Source organism: Pogona vitticeps, chromosome 3 (genome assembly GCF_051106095.1).
Source record: "Pogona vitticeps strain Pit_001003342236 chromosome 3, PviZW2.1, whole genome shotgun sequence".
NCBI classification, from domain to species: domain Eukaryota; kingdom Metazoa; phylum Chordata; class Lepidosauria; order Squamata; family Agamidae; genus Pogona; species Pogona vitticeps.
Window position 1 is genome coordinate 118,229,295 of NC_135785.1, and position 23,094 is coordinate 118,252,388.

General features: G+C 41.0%; 1 protein-coding gene across 1 annotated transcript; it reads left to right on the forward strand.

Moving 5' to 3' along the window:
* The first annotated feature begins 254 nt into the window (after nt 1-254).
* Nucleotides 255-15,364, forward strand: TMEM72 (transmembrane protein 72). The gene is made up of 5 exons (XM_020808768.3): nt 255-1,062; nt 6,862-6,928; nt 10,861-10,932; nt 11,119-11,258; nt 14,291-15,364. The coding sequence occupies exons 1-5, from the start codon at nt 993-995 to the stop codon at nt 14,686-14,688; spliced, it is 747 nt and encodes a 248-aa protein (XP_020664427.3). The 5' UTR covers nt 255-992; the 3' UTR covers nt 14,689-15,364.
* Nucleotides 15,365-23,094: the final 7,730 nt, after the last annotated feature.

Consider the following 23,094-nt stretch of genomic DNA (forward strand, 5'->3'; position numbering starts at 1 on the left):
GCTCACCTCAATTTTAAATATATGTGGGATTTGGGTGTTTGATAGGTCATTTGTGCAGTTGATAGTTTTCTTTGCCCAGACTCTGCCCAGAATGTTTTTGCAATCCGTCCTCATGGAAGGGATGAGTACTGGAAAGTGGCTGGGTGCTGATTTGGTCAGAAAACCAGCCCATCAAGAAATAGGAAAAAAATTATCAAAACCTTAGAGATAAATCAACACTTAAGAGATAAATTAATGTTGATTTATCTCTAAGTCTCTGGAAATATTTTATTTTCCTATTTTTTTAGAATATTTTTCCCATTCCATACCAAGTCTGCTTTCAAGACTAGCAAGTCTGTGCATTCTTAATATAAGCTGTGGTTGAAATTACAATAGACTTTATTCAGGCTATTGTGGTGTCTATGCTGCTGAGGTCCATTTAGTGGTTAACTGAGCAGAGGGACAAATTCTGTGGTGCCTTATCAGTCAGGAAAATACTGCAACCGTGGATCAAAGCTCAGTGATGTGGGTCAAGCTATCGAGGGAATGCTGCAGAGACATGGGGAACGAGTACAGCAGAGAGCCAACCCTTAAGCCTCTGATTCCTACCCATAGCAATTAATCTGTAGCAATGTGAGCTGTTTAGCAACAAGACTCTTGTACAGTATGCTTCTGATACCTTTGTGGAAATGCAGCAAGGAGAAAAATGCCCTGAGGCAACAATTCCCCTTTCTGGTTTGTAATCATTAATTGTCCCACTAAGTGTTGCAGGACACTGGCAGTGCGACTGAACTGCCAGAGCCCTTAAGAAGCAGTACTAACTAGTTCAGAGTGGAAAGAAAGTGTGTTATGCGGGATTTGTTGTTTTTCTATTAGTTTTGAATGATGTTTCCTTGATAAGCTCATGAATTCTTTACTATGAGGGTCACTGCCATCTCAGGGCACACATGGTATATAAAGTGCTGCTGTGTCCCAAAAATCCTAAGGATTAAAAGCTTTTTTGCTTTGCCAGCATGAGTCAAATAACTTTTTGGAAAGCACTGGAATATTTTTGCCGGCTGTTGGGGATCTCGACTGGATCAGGTGAGAACCATGGTTTAATACAATTTTACCCCTTTGCATTACAGGCATGGATTCTGTTATTCTTCCTAGATCTTGCTAAATTTTGATGGAGGTATTTTCCCCTGTGGTATTGGCTTAGCAAAATTAATGTGAACTCATACTTCAGACAGAGACATGAAAGAGTGAGAGGATGACAGCCTGGAAAGTTTGCTTTGTTAAAATTATTATTATTATTATTATTATTACTATTACTATTACTATTACTATTACTATTACTATTACTATTACTATTACTATTATTATTATTATTATTATTATTATTATTATTATTATTATTATTATTATTATTATTATTATTATTATTATTGGATATTGGACAGAGTCATGTTTGAAAACAAATCTTCATGAGCAACAGCAATTGTGCAATTGCACAACTAATTATGCAGCAGTGAATGGCCGGTCACTAGACAGCTATCCTGCCAGCCCTGCACATGATTCCCCCTGGACTAGATGTAACCTCCTTCTTCCTCAAACAGGATTCTGGCCTTGATGTTTTTAAAAATAAGCCATTGTCATTATTCACTGCAGTGTTTTAAACCTAACTGCCTCACTTGTTACTTTCTGCTTTCATTATAAATATATAAAAAATGAGTACTGATAAGAGACTGGCATAAAACTTCCAAACATTTTATTGGAAGGGATACTGCTAAAACAAAACAAAAACATTTTCATGCCAGTCTTGCTTTCTTAAATGGCAGCCATCTAAGCAGAATCATAGAGGTGAAGATCATTCTTTAGGAATCCTAGATGCATAGCATTTTTGATACAGGGAGGGGAAATTTCTGCCCTGGCAACCCCAACTAGCTTTTTCCTCATTCCCCCTTCCATCTCAGGCTGCAGAATCTTTCCCCTCCTTTTCTAGCTACCACATGAGGAGAGGATGAATGCGGGGGACAAACCTCACCCATAATGGTCCTAATCTAAACTGGAGCTATATTCATTTATTTGAATATAAGAAAATAATGACGCTGCATGCTGTACAGTTTAGATCTCCACGTCTCTCTCTGCAAAGTCTCTGTCTATGTAACAAAGGGTAAGGAAGCCAAATGCATGTGTTTTATCAAATTCCAATTCTCTCCCTGTCACCCAGCAATTGGAGAATCTGCTATAAAGCGTACCCTAGGATTAAGCAGACCTGTCATTCACTCAGCTCTCCTGGCTGCTCAGATTTACACATCCTGGTAGCCCCATTTTGGATCAACTGTAGTTCCCAGTTTAGTATCAAAGGCACACCAGTGAAAAGTGCCTTATTGTACTAACCAAGTGAGTGTAAATAGGATCCTGGGCCACATAGTCAAGAATGTTTTCAGGTTTTTTTGGTATGGGCAGGAGGCACCAGCCCTTCAGTTAGGCTGGGTGAGGCAGATGCAGTGCTCCCCCCCCCTGCCTCTGGAAGGATCCACTCAGGCTGAGTCATGAGGAGAAGGGAGTAGATGCCACGTCCTTGCCCTAAGAAACAGATGAAGGTTGTGGGGGGGGGGGGCGAGGAGGAGCAGGAGATCTGACACTCTTTTGCAATTTCTTCCATGGGGGAAGCAGAAAAAAAAGCCTGAGCCTGATTAGTGCTCGGATGGAGGACTAGCAGAGTTTACTAGGAATTTCCAGGTGAGGAAAAGGAGGAAACCCTGGAGAGTCACTGCCTGAAACCCCCAACAGCTGGTGGTGGTTAGATTTGGTAAAATCTAGACTACGTGGGCCCATGGTTTGATTCAAGGTAGGGCAGGTGCTTGCATTCCTAGCAGCAAAGGACTTGGGAGGTTCTAGGCATGCTTCAAACAGATATGCCACGTATATATTCTGGCAATTATGCCGAATAACTTTGCCCTGCTCCTTATATCTTCAGAGAACATGTTGCCCTGAATAGGGTTCATAAAAGTAGAGAGTTGGCTGGGGCTCCCTGTGTCACCTGGCTCAAAATTTCTATAATGTTTGGAAAAAGATGAAAATTTCCTCCCCAGTAAAGTGAAAGGAAGATTCTAATTTGCGTTGGTAATCATTGCTCTTGCAAAGGGGTTGTCAGGCTGTGGTCACACTGTAATTTGAATAAATTTCTGTTCAAATTTCTCAAAAACCAGGTTCAAGTCATGTGGTATTTAAACTGGTTGCCTTGTTCACATGAACTGAATGGAAACTGATGTATTGATTTAAATAGGTTTTGATGCTGCACTGCTGAAATCAGCTCACAAAACCACACTGAAGAGAACTGATTTTAAAAGTGAAGTATTTTAAAAAGCCCCTGCCAGCCAGTTGAAAAAAACTCTCTTTGCAGCCCATATGAATCGATTTCACCCTTGAATTGTATAAATGATGAAATATAAATCGATTTAAATGCTGCTTAAATGTGGTTCTTATTGCCAATGTGACTGCAGCCTTCGATCTGAATTGAGTAATCTGGAGAAAAATGTGTGGTGTAGCGCATGTAATGATGAACTGCTTCAAATAGAGATGGTTAAGGAGACAGATTAATGCCCAGCTGTTAGCTGCATATACACTGTATATCCCCTGATGAACACTGCTAAGGCATGGAAGGATGCCGTTTTGTTGTAAACAAGTGGAGAATTGTAATTGATTCTGAGTCTCTAGTTTGTAATCTTCTATTTATTTGTTTGTTCAAATATTTCCATCAAAAACAATAAGATACTTAAATGTAATAACTTAAAACACTTATGCACCAGTATGATGAATTTAAAACAATGTAGCATTGATTAAACAAACTAGAATAAAAACAGAACAAATCCCATAATCCAATATTTACCGATGATTTTTGCAAAGAGGAAGCATGCAGTCCTGGTCATTATTGGTAGCATTTGCTGCCATGCGCAAAACAAACATTGCTGCTGTAGAATGTGTTTTCTCCCAAAACACTTTGACTTGCTGAGTGACTTGAAGGTGATAGTCCCAGAGGTTGGACAAATTACTTACAGCTACAACTAGCTATGCCAGTTGGGAGTTTCTGAGCAATGGTAGTTCAAGAAAGTAACTTGTCCAGGTCTTGGATGCCCTCCTGTGTTTCAAGGAACAAATGCTGGCAGGGGAAATCAGAGCATGTGGCTAAAATGTTTCCTTGTACAACCGGCTGAGAAAATCTTTTTTCAGGGATTAAACCCTGAAAGGAACCAGGGAGCAGGATGGAATGTTCCAGGCACCATCGTTCAAACTTCTTGGAAAGACTAATGCCGTCTTTCTGAACGGTGCCTACCCAAGACAAAGCTCCTTACAGTGCCTAATCCCCAACTCTCTCCTTCATGCCTCCTCGGTGTTTTATGCTGTGGTTACGGCTAAAATTGAGATTTGATTAGTATTAGCTCTCTCCCTCTCCCCTTTTCTCTGGGGTGGTTTTATATTTGAAACGGAGGCGTAAATAATTACCTTGGCATGCAAAGGCAAACGCCCGCACTAACTTCTCAGCTTGTGGCAATTCGCCAATAAGACTTACGTCAGTTGTGTTACACCAGCTGGCCTAACTAATAGGATTTTACTCAGCATTTTTTTGCGTATGGACGCAGAACTTTGGGTAAGTTAACTTTCATCTTATTTATGCTGGCCCAATGCTTCAGCCTGTCAAGCTCCTTTTAAATCATGGTTTGGTCTGCTGCGGTGTTAGTTGTCCTCCTCAGCTTTCTGTAAATTTGAGAAGCATCCTCTCAACACTCTCAGCATTCCTTGTTCTCTAGGACTGGTGGGCTGCCTTCTAACTTACTGAATGAAAAGCCTATCCTTTCCTTTTCTTTCTTGGGAAATATCTGTGGCTGCTTATTCCACAATCTTTAAAAATGGAACAAGCCACTGTTATACAGTATAATGTTGAGGCTGTTTAAAATGGAACAACCTGTTTGGGAGACGTTAGAAGATTCCTTTTTGGAGGTTTCCTGGAAAAGTCTGGCCAGAGTTCTTAGATTTCCTGCTGCAGGGCAGATGGCTGGATCAGACTTTCTATTTGGAGTCTCCGAGGTCTTTTATTGTTTTCACAGTTTCCACCATCTTATTTTTCACAATGCAAAGGCACTGTTGAGGCACCAGGTCTAGAATTTCTGATTGCTATGAATTAGAAAAAAGTTGACTACACCAAATGGTATCGTTCTGAGATCTTACGTGGCAAAATTGAGAACAGAAGGCACGGCTTAGCTGGGATAGTTTTCTAGAGTAGGAAAGTGGTGAGGAACAAGACCAGGGAAATCCATGTTCAAATCTTATCAGGTGCTACCCAGGGTCAGAAAAGGAGCACCCCAAAATGACTAGTTGAGGGCCACCCTTCCACGTGGACCTAAAATAAATCTCATCCCAGCTACAACACACTATGGATTTTTGGAGACACCTTCGATTTTTCAGCTTTTCTTTCCACCCGCACCCCCATTAAGGCAGGATACTAGAACTACAGTACTGTAGAGAGAATACCTTTTGTGTGTGTGCTGTATAGCCAGAACTTTCAAGAGTGTGTCTGCTTCTGTGCCAAATGCCAAATTATCCTTCACCATTGCATGGAAACACTTTAGGAAACCAAGTTGCTCTTATGCACTTCAGCTGCCATGCACCCTAGTGTGAAGTCTCACATTTCCCCCCATAATTGTACTGATGTTGATGTTGGGATGTGATGAGCACTTACAGCAATTCTTGTTCTTGGCAATTCTTGTTCTTGACAAGTCTCAGGGTGCCCAAACTCTCTAAAGAGCCATCCGCTAACACTGGTGAAAATTTGTGGCTTCTCCAGTCTAGCTTTCTCTTCTTTTGTCCCTCCCCTTGTTTGTTTGTTTGTTTGTTTGTTTGTTTGTTTGTTTATTTATTTATTTATTTATTTATTTATTTATTTGGCCTATCTTTCTACACAAGAAACAGCCAGATCCTGCACAGCTAAATGCCCTTTTGGTGAATCTTGTGCAGGAAATACACTATCCTGTGCAAGAATTGTATTAATCCTGTATAGTCAGATGTTTCTTCTACTCCTTCATGGTGAATCCTGTGTAGGAAAGGTGCCATTCTACACAATAATGTTAATAATCGTGCACAGACTTGCTTGCATTTTCTTCAGAAAACAATGGCCAGGAAACTTCTGAGAAATCTGCAAGATTTCCCCAAAGTTTTCTTTTCCGAAAACAAGTGTCATGTAGTGAACACTGTGAGTGGGAAAAGGGTTTTTTAAAATTCCCCCTATGTTTTGCATGTGGGACGTGGTGGCGCTGTGGGCTAAACCGCAGAAGCCTGTGCTGCAGGGTCAGAAGACCAAGCAGTCATGAGATCGAATCCACGCGACGGAGTGAGCACCCGTCGCTTGTCCCAGCTCCCGCCAACCTAGCGGTTCGAGAGCATGCAAATGCAAGGGGATCAATAGGGACCACCTCGGTGGGAAGGTAACAGCATTCCGTGTCTAAGTCGCACTGGCCATGTGATCACGGAAGATTGTCTTCGGACAAAACGCTGGCTCTATGGCTTGGAAACGGGGATGAGCACCGCCCCCTAGAGTCGAACACGACTGGACAAAAATTGTCAGGGGGAACCTTTACCTTTACCTTTATGTTTTGCATGGAGGGCAAGACACTGTGAGATTTATAGCCTTACTTTGGAAGGTGCTGCATAGTTGATAAAATTGTTTTATTCCTCCCCAAACTGAAGGTACTCATCCCTGACATGGTGAGGGCAGCCAACACAAATCTGAGATTCAAACTAGTTTGTAGGATTATCATAAACATTATTGTGATCGTGCATGTGAAGCAGTTTGCACGCTAGTATTTGTACAAGTGCTTAGTCTGTTGTTTCTATTTTCAGTACTCATTGGTGTGGGCACAGACACCCTTCTTCAGGGGCAGTTTAAGAGCCTGGGTACCTACCTGCTGTGAGTATTGCTATCAGATTTAAAAAAGAAATAATGGGTTGTGATATTCTGTTTGCCCAATTCCTCCCTTGCTTAACCTTCTGCTGCTCCACTCCCACAGACCAGATCTGAATTACGGTAACACAAAAATGTTTAAAAAGAGTGTACCCTGCTGTACGGACAATTTATGGACAGAAGAAGGGTGTGCCTCTCTTCAGTATTGCAGGGTGAGGTCTTCCTTGCTCAACCCTGTGAACCATCCAGGTTATGTTGGCATGAAGAGTTCATCCACCAGAGATTCCAGTCATGTCAAGGGGGGTGAGAAGAAGGAACATATATGCTTAGTGTAACACAATCATTCCATCCTGGGGAGCCTGTTGATGTTACAGAGGAGTTCAAACAATGTTGGCTTCCTGTACACATATAGCTGAGTTCTTTGCTTTTGTCCATGTTAGCCTGGTATATTGGCTCAAGTACTGTAACTTTTTGTTTTTTTTAAAGGCAGTAGATCCAAAGGGGTAGAAGCCAGGCAAGAACAAAAATACCCTACATGGTTAAAGCTGAAACATCAGATAAGATATATCTACCTTCTTCAGGAATTCATGGTCACATCAACAGAAGGGAATTAATATTTTCAGTTATGGTAGAGTAGCCCTAGTGACAGGTGACTGTGGCAGAGGGTCTTCACCCGACCGTGGAAGTGACACTCAAGCTAACTATTGTTAGTACTGAAGAGTGGGAAGTAATGGTAAAACACTTCTAAATATTTATACCTTGGAAACAGAATAATGAGACAATCTGAAACAAAACAAGGGAGAGCCATCTCTGACCTAAATCTGCAGCCCATTTTTTGAAACCTACTTTAAACAAACAAACCAACAAAAATCTGGCACACACATCTGGTCATGGGTTTGGAACTTGCATGTTTCTTCTGCACCATCAGCAGCTCATGGCCAGCTTGATGAAAACAGTATGAATAGCACTGTTGTTAATGAAGCAACTGGAGTAAAGCTGAAAGGCCGTCTAGTTGCTAGTGTACACAAAAGCTAAAGGAAAATTCCAGTGCTAGACAATACACATAACTGGAACATGGGAAGCATACAGTAAGGTAACTCGAAATCATAGAAGAAATTAAATGCTTAAATGTAATAATACCTTGGGCAAGGAACTAAAGTGGACTTGAACAGGGCATTTTCAACCAGATAATTACAAAGTGTTTTACTCAAGAAATGAGACATTTGAAGGAAATGGTGTGACTCTAATAGTGAGGTGAGATGTAGCACAAGTAATTAAGGCTAAAATAATGGGTTCAAGCTACAGGAAGTCAGATTTAGGCTGAATATCAGGAAAAACCTAACAGAATAGTATGACATTGGAACCAATTTTTTTGGGAGGTGGTGAGTGCTCCAACTCTGGAGGCATTCAAGAGAAAGTTGTACAACCATCTGTCAGATCTGATTTGATTTGGATTTCTGCACTGGATTCCTGGACTTGATGGCCTTATATGCTCCTTCAAACTCGATTATTCTATGATTCTATGAGATTCAAACTGGAAGGAGGCTAGATATCCTTGATATCCACTTTTGGACCATTCCCAGTAATCACACATGCTGGAAATGGACCAAATCAGAACATGAATATCCGCACCAAAAAAAGTAGACACCCCTGACAGGGATCCAGAAAGGTATGGGTAGGAACCCTTGGGGGGAGATTTGGTTTGCTCTGACAATTATGTCATGTGACGGCCAGAAAAAAAAAGCTAATCAACTGATCCCCTGCAGTGGACCAAGCAGTGGGCTAAATGCCTGTCTGGTTGTGCCCAAAAACTGTTTAAATAGACTTCTTTCATTGAATTCCTTCATGGGAACTATTTCCATGATCAGTTTGTTGAATAACTGTTTGATAACACTGAGTATGCCCCACCAGACTGTAATGGACCCAGCACCCTGAGGCCCCTTCATCTTCACACAGTCTTGTTACTCTCCTTTCAGCAATGGGTGAAGACCTTCTTTTTTAGGCATGGTCTTAGCAATTCAGTTGGGTAGAAGAAAGAACTCTTATTATGGAATATTGCATGCTTACGTACTTTTTTATTATTATGTGTTTCTAAACTGTTTTAATACTGTTTTTAAATGACTGGCCTGTTTTATATTATTAAACATTTTTTTTCCAAAAAAACTTCTGATTTATTGTGCTTGGAGCTGGCACACTTTTTTTTAACCATTTGTGAGATGCTTATTTATTTTATAAATTTATTTTATAAATTTGGTCAGTAGTCCAAAACCTAAGTGAAGGTTGTCAAGGCACTTTACAGAGTGTTTGTAGTCCTGGGTCTCTACAGATTACCTGCTCCTGCATGACAGTGAATTCCATGCTTCATTATGAAATGGATGTTATACTAGTTTACATGTTCCCTCGAGTGACAGGGTACAAATCATTTTATTACCTGTTATACATTCATTTTTGTGATAATGAGGTTATATTAATGTTTCTTATGCAGAACACTGCAATAACTATTAACATAACTGCTTTATGACATAATTATCCGTTTATTTATTAGCCCTAAAATGTTGCTGGGTATGGTGGTGGTTCTTAGTGATCTTGTGCCATTTCAAAACTTTTAAAATAAGAAACCCTAAAAAGTACAAGTTACTCTTTTGATGATGAGTAATATTTCTGAGTTACCTAAACAGAGAAAAACAAGTAATAAGTAAATAGCTATGTAGAATAAAGTTTATTATCTTCTATCGTTCCCTTCTTCTCTTCCCTTCACACTTTCCTAGCATCAGGGTCTTTTCCAGGGAGTCTTCTCTTCTCATGAGATGGCCAAAGTATTGGAGCCTCAGCTTCAGGATCTGTCCTTCCAGTGAGCACTCAGGGTTGATTTCCTTTAGAATGGATAGGTTTGTTTTCTTTGCAGTCCAGGCGACTCTCAAGAGTCTCCTCCAGCACCACAATTCAAAAGCATCCGTTCTTCGGCGGTCAGTCTTCTTTATGGTCCAGCTCTCACTTCCATACATCACTACTGAAAAAACCATAGCTTTGACTATGCGTACCTTTGTCGGCAAGGTGATGTCTCTGCCTTGTAAGATGCTGTCTAGGTTTCTCATCACTTTCCTCCCAAGAAGCAGGGATCTTTTAATTTTGTGGCTGCTGGCACCATCATCCAGTCCTGTCTTTCGCATGATGTATTCTGCATATAAGTTAAATAAGCAGGGAGACAATATACACTTACAGCCTTGTTGTACTCCTTTCCCAATTTTGAACCAATGATTTGTTCCATATCCAATTCTAACTTGTCCCACATAGAGATTTCTCAGGAGATATGTATTGATACAATATATCGATAAAATATGTATCAGTACAAAAGAGAAAAAGGAAGGAAAAGAGAAGAAAAGAAAGAATAAAAAAAGGAGCACATACAGTATTCAGGCATCAGCAAGTAATACAGCCCTTCTACATGCTGTATTGCAGAAAATAATTAATTACTTTTAAATTAACATCCCAAGTTTGTACTTTGTCTTTACCACTTCCTTTGTTCCTTACCAGAAAGAGACTGAAATAAAAAGGGATGATAAACGTAGTGGATTCATATTCTTTTGATATTCTTATAAATCCAAATGTTTTTCCCTAGAAGAATAAACCCAGTGAGGTATGGGGTGAAAGTGTCAATCTTGTTCCTCTCTCCCCTGCTACAGTCCTTGGCTTTGCCTTCCTCTGCGCCACCTTGTTGGACCACAGGAGGGGGCAAACTCTCTCTCCCTTCTGCCTCTGCTGATCAGGCAATGAGATCTGCCACCTTGTGGTACTGAAGAAGCAATGAAATGATGACGGTCATCATAGCAGCAGATACTCCACAGAGAGTGAAGCCCCCTTTCTAGTTCATTTTGTTGGAACACTGGGGGGGATTGCTTTGCCCACTCCTCATTTCCTAACCAGTTCTCCTTCTTCAGCATTTCAGGAGTAGCTGTTTCTGTGTGTGAAGTCGCCTACTTTGCCAGCCTGCTCTTGGGGGCTTGTTCCAAGTGAGTTCCACTGCCCATCCTTTAACTTCACACTTTCCTCTTCCCTACCTCTGCCCAGAGGGTCTGATCCATAGAAGAACGTTCAGGGAAGGACTGTGAGGGTGGGGGGGCATGGATGGACTGGAGGGAAGTGCATGGCAATTAGCTATAGCAAACCCTGGCTTCAGCCTTCCACTTTCACTGCAGCCCCAAAGTTGGATCCAAGATGCACATGTGCTTGAAGCAAGTCAGATGTCGTGGGGCCTTTCAGAAGTTCCTGGCATATTTGCTGCTCTCTGTAGCCTGCTTCTTGCACCCTGTGCTTGTATGGCATGTCACTATTCCAGGTAAGAGGAAAAGAGGTAAGGAGGTTTGCGGGGGGGGGGGGAAAGAGGTCACTGCAAGGGGGGGAGTGCTAGCCCTCCTTTGTCCATGTGCTGGGAACCCACTTCAGAAAGATTCCTCTGAACAGCTGTTAGAATTTTTGGTTATTTTAAAAATCCTCCTTCATGTGGAAAGCGCAAGGCTTGTCTTGGTATGACTGGGGACAGTGATGTGAAGCATGGCAACATTTCCATCTTGCAAGGCAAGGTTTCTTTCTTTTCCAGAATGGTCCTGGGGTGGAATTTAGCACTGCGTTGTTTCAAAGTCAGTGTCTGGTTTGGAAATTTTAATTATTTTGTTAGAACTTTTTTTTTTTTTTTTTTTTTTTTGCTTTTGTCCATCCAATGGCAGGGCTGAGATCAACCAAGGAAGAGAAAGAAATAATTGCCATCCCCATCACTTAAACTCCAAGGATTTGAGGGCTAGGGTTGTCAACATGATGCCATTACCCTGCTGGTTGGTCTGCTTGTCTGCCTGATTCCAAAATGGGGGTAGGTCAGTGCAGAAGGAGAACGCAATCAATTGCCCTTGTGGCTTTTCTTGCCTTCTCTTTTCATATCCCTTGAAATACACAGATTCCAGTAAATTCCACACTTGGAGACAAGTGGAATCATGTGGCACAAAAGGAAGTGACAACAGGCAATAAAAATGAGCCCCCATCTGGAAGAATCCTAAGTGTATCCTTGGGATAAAGAAGGCCCCAAACTTGGAACATTACTTTTTACAGACTACAGTTTCCAGGATCCACCACTGGCCATACTCGCTAGAGGATTCAGAGAGCTGTACAGTAATCCAAAAAAAGTTATTTTTCCAAGCTCTGGTCAAATATCACACTCTGTAGTGTCCTTCTTCTGTTCTCCATTTTCAAAGATGAAAACACAAACCTACCGAGAAAGGATTTGCTTATTATGTTACTAGCAGCTGCATGGCTTGAAATAGCTACTTGCTGGAAATCTCAACAGGACTCTTAATCCGCAGATGGGGAGAAAGGTTTTGGGAAGTGACCGTATCGGAAAAACTTATGCATCCAAAGAGTCATGAAAGGAATAGCAAGACAACACTGACACCTGGTATTCCTTTATTGTGAATGCCAATTGGCAGTTCACAACCTAAAGCCCTCCATGGTAGAAGACACAGTTCTGGAAGATTCATATTAAAGGTTCCTTGGATATATTGTACTGTATATGTTTATCGCTCTGTATTTTCACTTGTTTGTAAAATGGTTTCTCTAAGTTTTTCCAAAATTAACGAAAGGATGCAGAAAAACATTTTTTAAATGATCTGATCAGAAGGGATGTGCACTTTTTTTTCATATTTCTTCTGTGCAAGAGAATCTATCTAATCTCAAAGCAGGCAATAGTACATGAAAAAGAAAAGCCATCAAAATGTACCAAATGTACACCAAATATGTAACCTTTAGCAGAATAAATATGCAGCAAATTAACCAAATAACAATTTTAAAATATCATTCATATAGGGAAAGCACCAATTCAAAGAAAAATAGCAAAAGAAAACAGAACAAAAAAAAAAACATGTACACATGTGCACATGCATTCAATCACATGCACACAGCCCCCTCTCCCAAAAACCAAAATAAGAAAGCAAAAAAGCAAAAAATACAATCAAAGCCCCCACAACCAAAACAACAGAGAAATTCCACAAAGAAATAAGAAAAAAAGAGAAAAAACTAAACCCAAGAATGTTTCTTCCATTTTTTCAGTTCTTTTCACAGCAGCAAAAATAACTTAAAGAAATGGAAGAACCTCCCCATCAAGAAAAAAAAGAGAAAATATTCAAAATGGAGACACAGCCAGACAGGCAGCAAAAAGAATCCAAAATGGAGAACAGCAGGACTCAGTACACAACAATCCCACCCTCAAGGAATGGCTGAATTAAAAGAGAAAACAGAAAGCAAAGAAAAAACAAAACTGGAAAAGGAGTACGACAAGGCTGTATATTGTCCTCCTGCTTAACTTATATGCAGAATATATCATGCGAAAGGCTGGACTGGAGGAATCCCAAGCGGGAATTAAGATTGCCGGAAGAAGTATCAACAAACTCAGATATGCAGCTGATACCACTCTGATGTTGGGAAAGAGTGAAGACAAGAGGAGAAGGGGATGACAGAGGACGAGATGGTTGGACAGTGTCATCAAAATGACCAACATCACTTTGACCCAACTCCGGGAGGCAGTGGAAGACAGGAGGGCCTGGTGTGCTCTGGTCCATGGGGTCACAAAGAGTCAGGCATGACTTAACAACTAAACAACAACAAAGTATGGACAGATACTTCTGAATTATTATGTCTAGTTATTTATTGCCTTTGGTCCTTTTTAAGGAGAAAGGATATGAATGAATGGATGAATGAATGAATGAAATTAAGGGTAAATATCCTGGCAAGGGGAAAGTCATCTATGCCTCCTGGTGCCATAGTGAATAATAACTTGTTCCACAACTGTTTTTCCCCCCTAGTACATTGTGCATGGCAACATTCCAGGTATGCAGAGGTATGAAAGTTTAGGATGGGGCAGGCAACTCCCAGAGGTCTGGGATGGGGCAGACATGGAACCCATAACAATGTCCTCTCCTCTCCCAAAATATTTTTCTTTATTTCTTTTTTTTAAAAGAAAAAAACACCCTTGTGGTACATAGTGACAAAAATACCATATTGTTTTTAAATTGGGAGAGGGAGTCGGGGGCAGGGATGGTTGCAGGGTTCCAAACATGGCGACATTGTTCCCCCTGCACCCTAGAGGGCACAAGCAAGATGGGGGTGGGGGGTGCATTTGGGCCTGTGAGGGTTGCACTGTGTCCACCCCATTTGAGCAGCTAGAAGTGGGAGTCAAGAGGCAGCTGAAGCTAGGACTCTGATTGGGGGATAGGTGAGCGGGAGCCCCGCCCTCCTGGATAGCCTCTCCGCCTGCGTCCAGTTGTATTTTGAAATATAGCCCTTGGGCAGCTAACTGGAGTTTCTTTGTTTCTGCCCAATTTTCAGGCACAATGCTGGTGCTCACTGGTTTGGCCTATTTCCTGCTCAGTAAGCAACGAAAAGAAACAAGAGCAAATAGACAAGAGCAACGCAGGGACCCCTACAATACGGCCGTACCTGTGATGGGTATAGAGGACCCTGGGCAAACATACATGTTCTGCAAGGGAGCCCATGGAGGAAGACCAAGCTCCTTTGCAGGATATTTGAGGACCTTTTTCAAAGGCAGCAAAGAACAGGATGCTGCTAGGAACCCGGCCAGTGCACTGTCTGCAGGGAGGCAAAAGCACTTCGAGGACAACGTCGTGGGTATCATCCTGCCTGTCAGAGAAGACTTGGAAGAGCCAGAAAGCTTGGCTGAAGAAAGCACATCTGACACAGCCCCCATCCTTGTTTCCCAGCTGTGATGCTCCACAGAACAAGAAGGAGAACTCCTTCTGCTGTCTTTAGATTTTCAAGATGGAAGCACGCCGAGGGGGCTGGGCGGTGGGGCAGTCACAGAATGAAGCTCCCAGATTTGGTGGACTAGTAATGGCAGGAGCCAAAGATTTCTGCTGTTGCCAGTGAATAGGGAAACCTTTCCTAGGTGTCCTTTTCTTCCACCCTTTCCTCCTCTTGGAGGTCTGTCACTTTTCCTCACGGACAAGGGATTTGTCTGTTTTGAGCCCCTTTTAGTTAGGTTACTACCATAGCAATTAGCAGACCTGATCACCAGTACAGAAGATGCTATGCCCTGTCCTGGCTTAGGAATGGAAGTAGCCTTTTGTTGCAGAGAAGACTGCTATTTGAAAAGAGAGATGTAATGACTGTTAGTAAACTATTTGCCAGTGTTTATAATTGTGGCTTCTTAGAATCTCTGGAGAAAGAATCTAAAGTTCAGAGCTCATTTGTCTAATGTTGGGCTTTAGGAGGTCTCATTTTCCTTGACTATTTAGCCAGAGTAAAGGAACAATGGCAGTTTATGGAGGGAGGAGAGAGAAGGTAAGATATTCTATATATATTTGTTGTATTTCTGTTATATATTATCTCACAATATGTAAATAAAATGCCACGGGACTGTGTAATAAAATTAGGAGACCATCACTTTTATTGCTTACAAGGTAACATCCTTTCCTACAGCTGCTAGATTAGATTTTTAAAATCAGAGACTGGATGTTCTTACCTGCTTGTACTTACTTACATGGAACCAATGGCCAGAATCCTATTGTGTATTTTTGCTGGCATAATGTCAGCAGTGTTAAATTTTAGCAGTGAACTGCCATAAGGTGTGAAATCAGAGTGGGCATTTCCTGTCACACACCACACCATGCCATTGGTTTGCGATAAGAGAATGCCTGTGCCAACTTTTTGAATGACAGTAATTTGCTGATAAATGTTACACCACCAACATTATGGTGGTGGGCTGTAACCACAGGTTTCCAGCTACTGCTTTAGGGTGGTTGTGGTTGTTTTTTAAATAAATGAATGTGCTGGATTGTACTTTTGCTTTTAGGTCAAAGAGTCTGCCTGAACTTGTTCTTTTATATGTTTTGTATATCTCTGAAAGCTCTCTGGCTCTCTGGCTCTCTGCAAACAGAAACTGATTTGATGCTCCATTGTGACAATCTAAGCTATGGTTTATTTCATCTTAAAAAGTTTCCCAGAGTGTACTGCAAGAAAGTGTTGGTGACATTTCTTGATAATGTTTCCAAAGCCCCAATGATTATGGGGACCACTGAGGTATGTTTCATCCACAAGCGAGATGTTTCATTGCCAAATCTCTGAACAGTATTTTGTTAGTTTTTTCCAATTCTTTAGCTTCAACTCTGGCATCCCTGGGAATTGCAATGTCAATGATCCAGACATTTCTTTTTTCTATTACTGCTATGTCTGGTGTTTTATGTTCAAGGTGTCTATCAGTTTCGATCCAGAAATGCCACAAGATTTTGACTTCCTCATTTTCTGACACCTTCTCTATCTGATATTCCCATGGGTTTTTGAAGGCTGGCAAGTTATATTTTTTGCATAATGACCAGTGCACTAATTTTGCCACTCTATCATGTCTAATTTTATAATCTGTTTGTGCAGTCTTTGGACATTCACAGATGAGGTGAATGTTTTATCTTTTTCTAGGCAGAGTCTACATTTGCTGTTATCACTAATTCCTTAGATCTTAGCTTTCATCACATTTGGAGTACTTGTTCTTGGGCAGCAAAAAATCAAGCCTTCGGTTTCTTTCTTAAGGGTCCCCAGTTTTAGCCATGCCCATGTTGAATTATGATCATGCTTTAAATCAATATTTCTCAGGTGTTGTCCATGTAATGGTTTATTTTTCCAGCTGTTTTATTTATTTTCAAATTGTTATTTTGTATATTGGGCCTTTGTTTCTGCTTTCAAAACATTCTCAATTTTCACTGCCTTAAGTAATTTTTCTCTGCTTGTACTGACATAATCATTCAGGTTTCTTTTTTCCTCCTCTACTACCTGCTATATTTACAGTAATCCATGGCCTCTGATTTTTCGTCATAAGTATAATCTGTCCACATCACTTTTTGAATGTAGTGCGTGATGCATGTTCATTAGTTTCCATGTTTTTGTTGATCCAGTTCTTCTAATTCATTTTGGGTCCAATCTATTATTCCAGCTAGGTATCTAATTACTGGAATGGCCCATGTGTTTATGGCTTTGATTGTATTTCTACCATTTAATTTTGATTTTAGGATTTTCTGCAATCTTTTGATATATTCTCTTTCAGTCAGTTCTTTAACTTTTGTGTGCACTATGTCATCTGCTTCTAGTATTCCAAGGTATTTATAATTTTCATCACTTTATAGTGATTTCATAATATTGCCATTTTTAAACTCTATTACATCTAGTTTTTGGATCTTGCTATGGTGTATAGACAGAGCTGCACATTTGTCAATTCCAAATTTAATTTGAATATCTTCACTAAATATTTGCACTGTTTTTAAGAGTTATTCTATCTCCGCGGAAATTTTTGCATATAATTTTAGGTCATCCATGTATAACAGATGATTGATTTTTCCTTCTTGTTGTGAACTATGGTAGCCCAATCCAGTTTTATATAAAATTATTGACATGGGGATTAGTGAGATGTTAAACAGCAGTAGTGGCAAAAAACCCACTTGAAATATTCCTCTTTTGATGCTAACCTCCCCAGTTTCTTCACCATGGGCCATTAAGACAGTTTTCCATTCTTCCTTGTTTTTTCTTGAGGACTAATTCCAAAAATTTTTAGGCAGGTGTTGATCCAGCTGTGTGGCAAGAAATTAAATGCCTTTTTATAGTCTATCCAGGCCATGTTAAGATTTGTTTTTCATCTTTTTGCATTCTTCAGTATCATTTTATCAATAAGCAGCTGTCTTTTTTGTGCCTCTGAACTTTTTGAAGTTCCCTTTCTGCTCAGTTGGGTATAGGGAGTGTTCAATTAAATAATTATATATTGATTTTGCAAGTACTCCTTTGAGGAGCTTGAACATTGTTGGAAGGCATGTAATTGGTGGATAATTACTGGGTACATTGCCCTCTTGGTGATCTTTTATTATCAGAAACAGGCGTCCTGTTGTCATCCAGTCTTCAGTTGTAGAATTTTGAAGTAAGTGATTAAATTGCACTACTATGCATTGATGCAGACTTGTTAAATGCTTTAACCAAAATCCGTGCAGCTCATCTGGACCAGGTGCACTCCAGTTTTTCACAGCCTTCTGTTTAGTAATTAAGTCATGTCCAACTCTTCGTGACCCCATGGACCAGAGCACGCCAGGCCCTCCTGTTTTCCACTGCCTCCAAGAGTTTGGTCAAATTCATGTTGGTTTCACAGCCTTTACTTCCCTCTTAATCAATTCAGTTGTCAATACAATATCATCCATATGATTTGCATATGTATAGCTACAGAACATGGGAAGCACTTTGTGGAGTCCCAGCTTTTAATACGTATCTCCCTGATTATGGGCATCTTCATTGTCCTGATGGGGAGGAAGGGGGGCTAGAGAAGATATACTTCTGCAGCACAAACCACTGTTTCCTGATGGTCCTTGTGATAAAGTATGCCACCTGCTGGCCACACTGGGCAATAAGGTGCATTTCCTTAAAAGAGAAAGACCCAATTAGGGTGACATCAGACAGCTTGAAAGGTGCAGGCCTGATCCCACTGGCAAAGCTTATTTTATTGGGGAGACGTGACCCTGGGAATCACTCCAGCCCAGCCCCCAAAAGTAGGAGCCCTACGAATTAGACTAAAAAGGTCCCACTTGGGCACGGTTGTGGGTCAGGCTGGAGTGCACTTCCTCATTTATTGTGCGATTGCCAGGAAACAGGCTGTACTGGAACACTCCACAAGTAATCCAAATTGAGATTTCTTACCCTGTGAGATCACACCCTGATCACACAGCATTTCTTTGCTGTAAACACAGCACAAGACTGTTGTCCAAAGTAGTGCCCAGAATTATGTGTACCAAATACTGAAGGGGGTGCACATATTAAAGCAACATACCAGACAGTAGGTGAATTGGCAACACGGTTGCCCACAGGCACACTGCTCCCCTAACCAAGGATTCATGAGGTTTTGGGTTGTTGGTTTTTTTAAACTCTGACTCCCCAAACGGCCCCAAACATGACATCCAATGCCAGTTGATTTCAGTGGTTTTCTGAATGCAGGAGGGATCTATACAGCAGAAAAATGCCATGTCAAAGCTGATTAAGAGGATTCTAGACTGAAACTGCAAGGCACTCGCATTTGCCTTTCATTGTCGTCGTTTAGTCGTTTCGTCGTGTCCTACTCTTCATGACCCCATGGATCAGAGCACGCCAGGCCCTCCTGTCTTCCACTGCCTCCCGGAGTTGGATCAAAGTCATGTTGGTCACTTTGATGACACTGTCCAACCATCTCGTCCTCTGTCATCCCCTTCTCCTCTTACCTTCACACTTTCCCAACATCAAGGTCTTTTCCAGGGAGTCTTCTCTTCTCATGAGATGGCCAAAGTATTGGAGCTTCAGCTTCAGGATCTGTCCTTCCAGTGAGCACTCAGGGTTGATTTGCCTTTGCTCAAGAGTTAATATATAGAAAGATTTATATATACATAGTAATGCACAGTCAAATGCAAAACAGCAGACATTTTAAATCAGAGCTCAGGGATTGCACTCATGCCATCATGTTAAATAGCAGGACTGACTGTGGAATAGGGTGGGCAAATGACAGCCCTCCATTTGAATGTTTGTCCTCCTTTTGGGTGATGTGTAAGTGGGCCACCCTATCTCTCCCCCCCCCCCGTGAGTTTCCCTGGCAAAACAAGAGGGGCTTTGACTGGTGAATGCATCTAACCATCCCTCTCCCATTTTTTAAGTAAAATGTATTTTTTTGGGGGGGGGGCTTCATTTTGTAAGAAAAAGCACCAGCCACAGACATTGATATACAGTAACTGCTGATGCATGATAAGAATCGGATGGTGTGCCACGTCAGTTCTGTGTGAACTTCAAACGGGAGGTCAGTCTCAGGAGTGGACATTCTGGAAGGCTTCTTTGGACCATTCCTCCAAAAGAACTGATTGTTGCTTAAGCTGGATATTTTAACAAAACTAAAGTGACCCTTATTTTCTTTTCTTTCTCTATACATTCATTTGTAACAAGCTGCAAAAACTACAAGGCACAGGACATTCCAGGGCGTTTCTAAACACTGTATTGATGCATTTGATTTCTATCCCATCTTTCTCTTGGCGCTGCTTCCCAAACTGGGCACCTAGTCCCAAAATCTTGTGCCGTATGGCGAGCAGGCGTGTATTTCCACTTAAACTATAGTCATAATAGCTGAATGTGATGGTGTGTGCATGTATTAGTTTAAATTAGTATACACAAATCTAATGCAACAACAACAATAGTAGTTTATTTACGGTCCTTAGGCCAGTCACATAAGTATAAACCTTAAAATTTCTAACTTTCAATATCCCATTAGAACATGTTGGCATACATACAACTGGGAACTGCAATCTAATTGGTTTTTAACTTCCGCAGTCAAAGTATTGCAACACAGAACTTCGCAACCCGACAGGTGATCTGCATATCAATAGCTGAGAGAAGGAACTCAAGCCTATTTCCCTCCGGACGTCCTGGGAATCTATCTATTAGGGGGGTTATAGTTTAATGCAATATATTCCTTCCTTTTTCAAGCCTTCTTCACACTCTCTCTCTCTCACACACACACACACACACACACACACACACACACACACACACACACACACACACACACACACACACACACACACACACACACACACACACACACACACACACACACACACACAACTAGTTCACTGCTTATAAACAAATTTCATATACTAGACCTCTCTATAGATTAAACCAAGGACACTGATTTCCAATATTCCTTATTAAATGCTTGTAGAACTTGTTCACCAATCCATTTTAGTTCATATTTGGAGTTTCCAAAGCATTTTAAATATCTCGATAATCTGACCATTCCCAAATATCATCATACTTTTCCCAGGACCAGATTTAGCTATCCCCCTTTTGCAGTACTATAAGAACATTATAGTAAAGCGGAAATTTCAGATGGTCCAGAATGCGGCAGCCAGGCTACTTAGTGGGGTGAGAAAACATCAGCACATCTCCCCCACTCTGGCTGCTTTGCACTGGTTGCCCATCCATTTCCGCGTCGACTTCAAAGTGCTAATGATCACTTATAAAGCCCTAAATGGTTTGGGACCTCAATATTTGGCAGATCGTCTTCTCCCACCCAGATCTACCCGAATCACCCGCCATAGCCAGCAGGGATGGCTGAGGGGCCTGACGCCGAGAGAGGCTCGGAAGGAAAAAACTAGAAACCGGGCCTTCTCGGCGGTGCCCCCTCGGCTGTGGAACGCCCTCCCAACAGAAATTCAGCTGGCACCCTCGCTGGGTGTTTTTAAAAGACAATTAAAAACTTGGCTATTTAGGCAGGCCTTCCCTCCAGTCAACTAAGTCTTTTTATTTCTTCTTTCCTTATCCTACCCCATCTTGGTAATTTTTTCTTAAATTAATTGTCTTAATATAGTAATTGTATTTTTAATGATTATATATATTTTATATTGATTTTTATGTTGTAAGCCGCCCCGAGTAGACATGGTTTAGAGGGGCGGGGTATAAATTTAAATAAATAAATAAATAAATAAATAAATAAATAAATAAATAAATAAATAAATAAATAAATAAATAAATAAATAAATAAATAAACAAACAAACAAACAAACATTATCATGTTATTCCGTCTGCAGATAAAATAATCGAATCTCTCCCTTCACCCCAACTTTTAAACTTAGCCTCCACAGGGAGAGGCCCAATGGGCTGCTTTGTCTTATTATGAAGAAAACCTGTGAAAAGACACCAGCATGGGATTTAGAGTGTTTAGCTGCTAAAAAGCCATTAGTGACAGAATCTGTGGCCAAATTTCCTGGTTTTGTGAGAGCTTGCAAAAAATAATCATTTAAACTGAGTGTACTATAGTATGTTCCAAATGATTGTCTTTTCATCATTTTGCTTCTATTGCCTCTGGTGCCCATTCCATAGCATCTAAACTTTAGAAACATATTTTTAAAGATTACAGCTGTCATAATCTGTGACCATACTTGCTGGAGAATTCTGGGAATTGTAGTCCAAAAAATTTATATTTCCAAGCTCTGGACAAATCATGGTAGAACAATTTAGGACTCTCATTGTTTCACCAAATCTGTTAGGAAATTCAAGACAACAAATACACCATCAGTGCAGATTGTTTTATTAAAAGTAAAACAACCATTTGCAAATAGAGTGGCACAATGCAACAGGAGTCCAACTTCATGATTCTATGATCGATGAGCAGGGCCCACCAGCCAACTAAGAGTCCAGATAACTGTAGCATTTTCTAGATTGCATTTTACTAGATTGACGTTGTCAAAACTCTTTCTGAAATAAAGATATGCTATACCCATGTCCTTCCTTTCATCAACCAAGCTTGTAACTCCAGTTTTTTTTTTTGGGGGGGGGAAAGAGATGACTGATTAGTGTGTTATGACTTGTTTCTGTCTCCTGTCCTCTGGAATACTATCTCCTTCCCCCGCAGGACACAGTTTGCAAGACTCTTAGCAAACACATCCTGCTTCATGCTGTAAGGTGCAAGTCATCAGGAATCATCTTCACTAAAGTGCAGACCGTGGTCTGGAAAGTGAAACCCTTCCTGATGACACCATCTTCATATCACTATTTTTGCCTTTTGGCTCAGAAAGTAATGAAAAAATGATCTGTGACCCAAGATCCTTCACTTTTCTTCCCCAAAAGCTCATACTGTAGATATTTAGAACATATTGAAGGCTGTATCTGGTCACATCATCATATTCTCACTTGGATGTGAGGCTTGATTCATCTTGGCAAGCTCTCTGTCCTGTCCTGGATGTTCGCACTGAGAGATAATATACCGGGCTAAACCGCAGAAGCCTGTGCTGCAGGGTCAGAAGACCAAGCAGTCGTAAGATCGAATCCACGCGACGGAGTGAGCTCCTGTCGCTTGTTCCAGCTCCCGCCAACCTAGCGGTTCGAAAGCATGCAAATGCAAGTAGATAAATAGGGACCACCTCGGTGGGAAGGTAACAGCATTCCGTGTCTAAGTCGCACTGGCCATGTGACCACGGAAGATTGTCTTCGGACAAACGCTGGCTCTATGGCTTGGAAACGGGGATGAGCACCGCCCCCTAGAGTCGAACATGACTGGACAAAAATTGTCAAGGGGAACCTTTACCTTTACCTTTAAGACATCTTATCAGGAGGGATTTACCTATCACCACTGCTAC

Excerpts from the sequence above, each read along its gene's own strand:
- TMEM72 (XM_020808768.3), top strand. The coding sequence starts at position 993 with ATGAGTCAAATAACTTTTTGGAAAGCACTGGAATATTTTTGCCGGCTG. Across the intron at positions 6,929-10,860 it reads AGCCTGGGTACCTACCTGCT|CATTTCAGGAGTAGCTGTTT; the intron begins GTGAGTATTGCT and ends CTCCTTCTTCAG. Across the intron at positions 11,259-14,290 it reads ATGGCATGTCACTATTCCAG|GCACAATGCTGGTGCTCACT; the intron begins GTAAGAGGAAAA and ends CCCAATTTTCAG.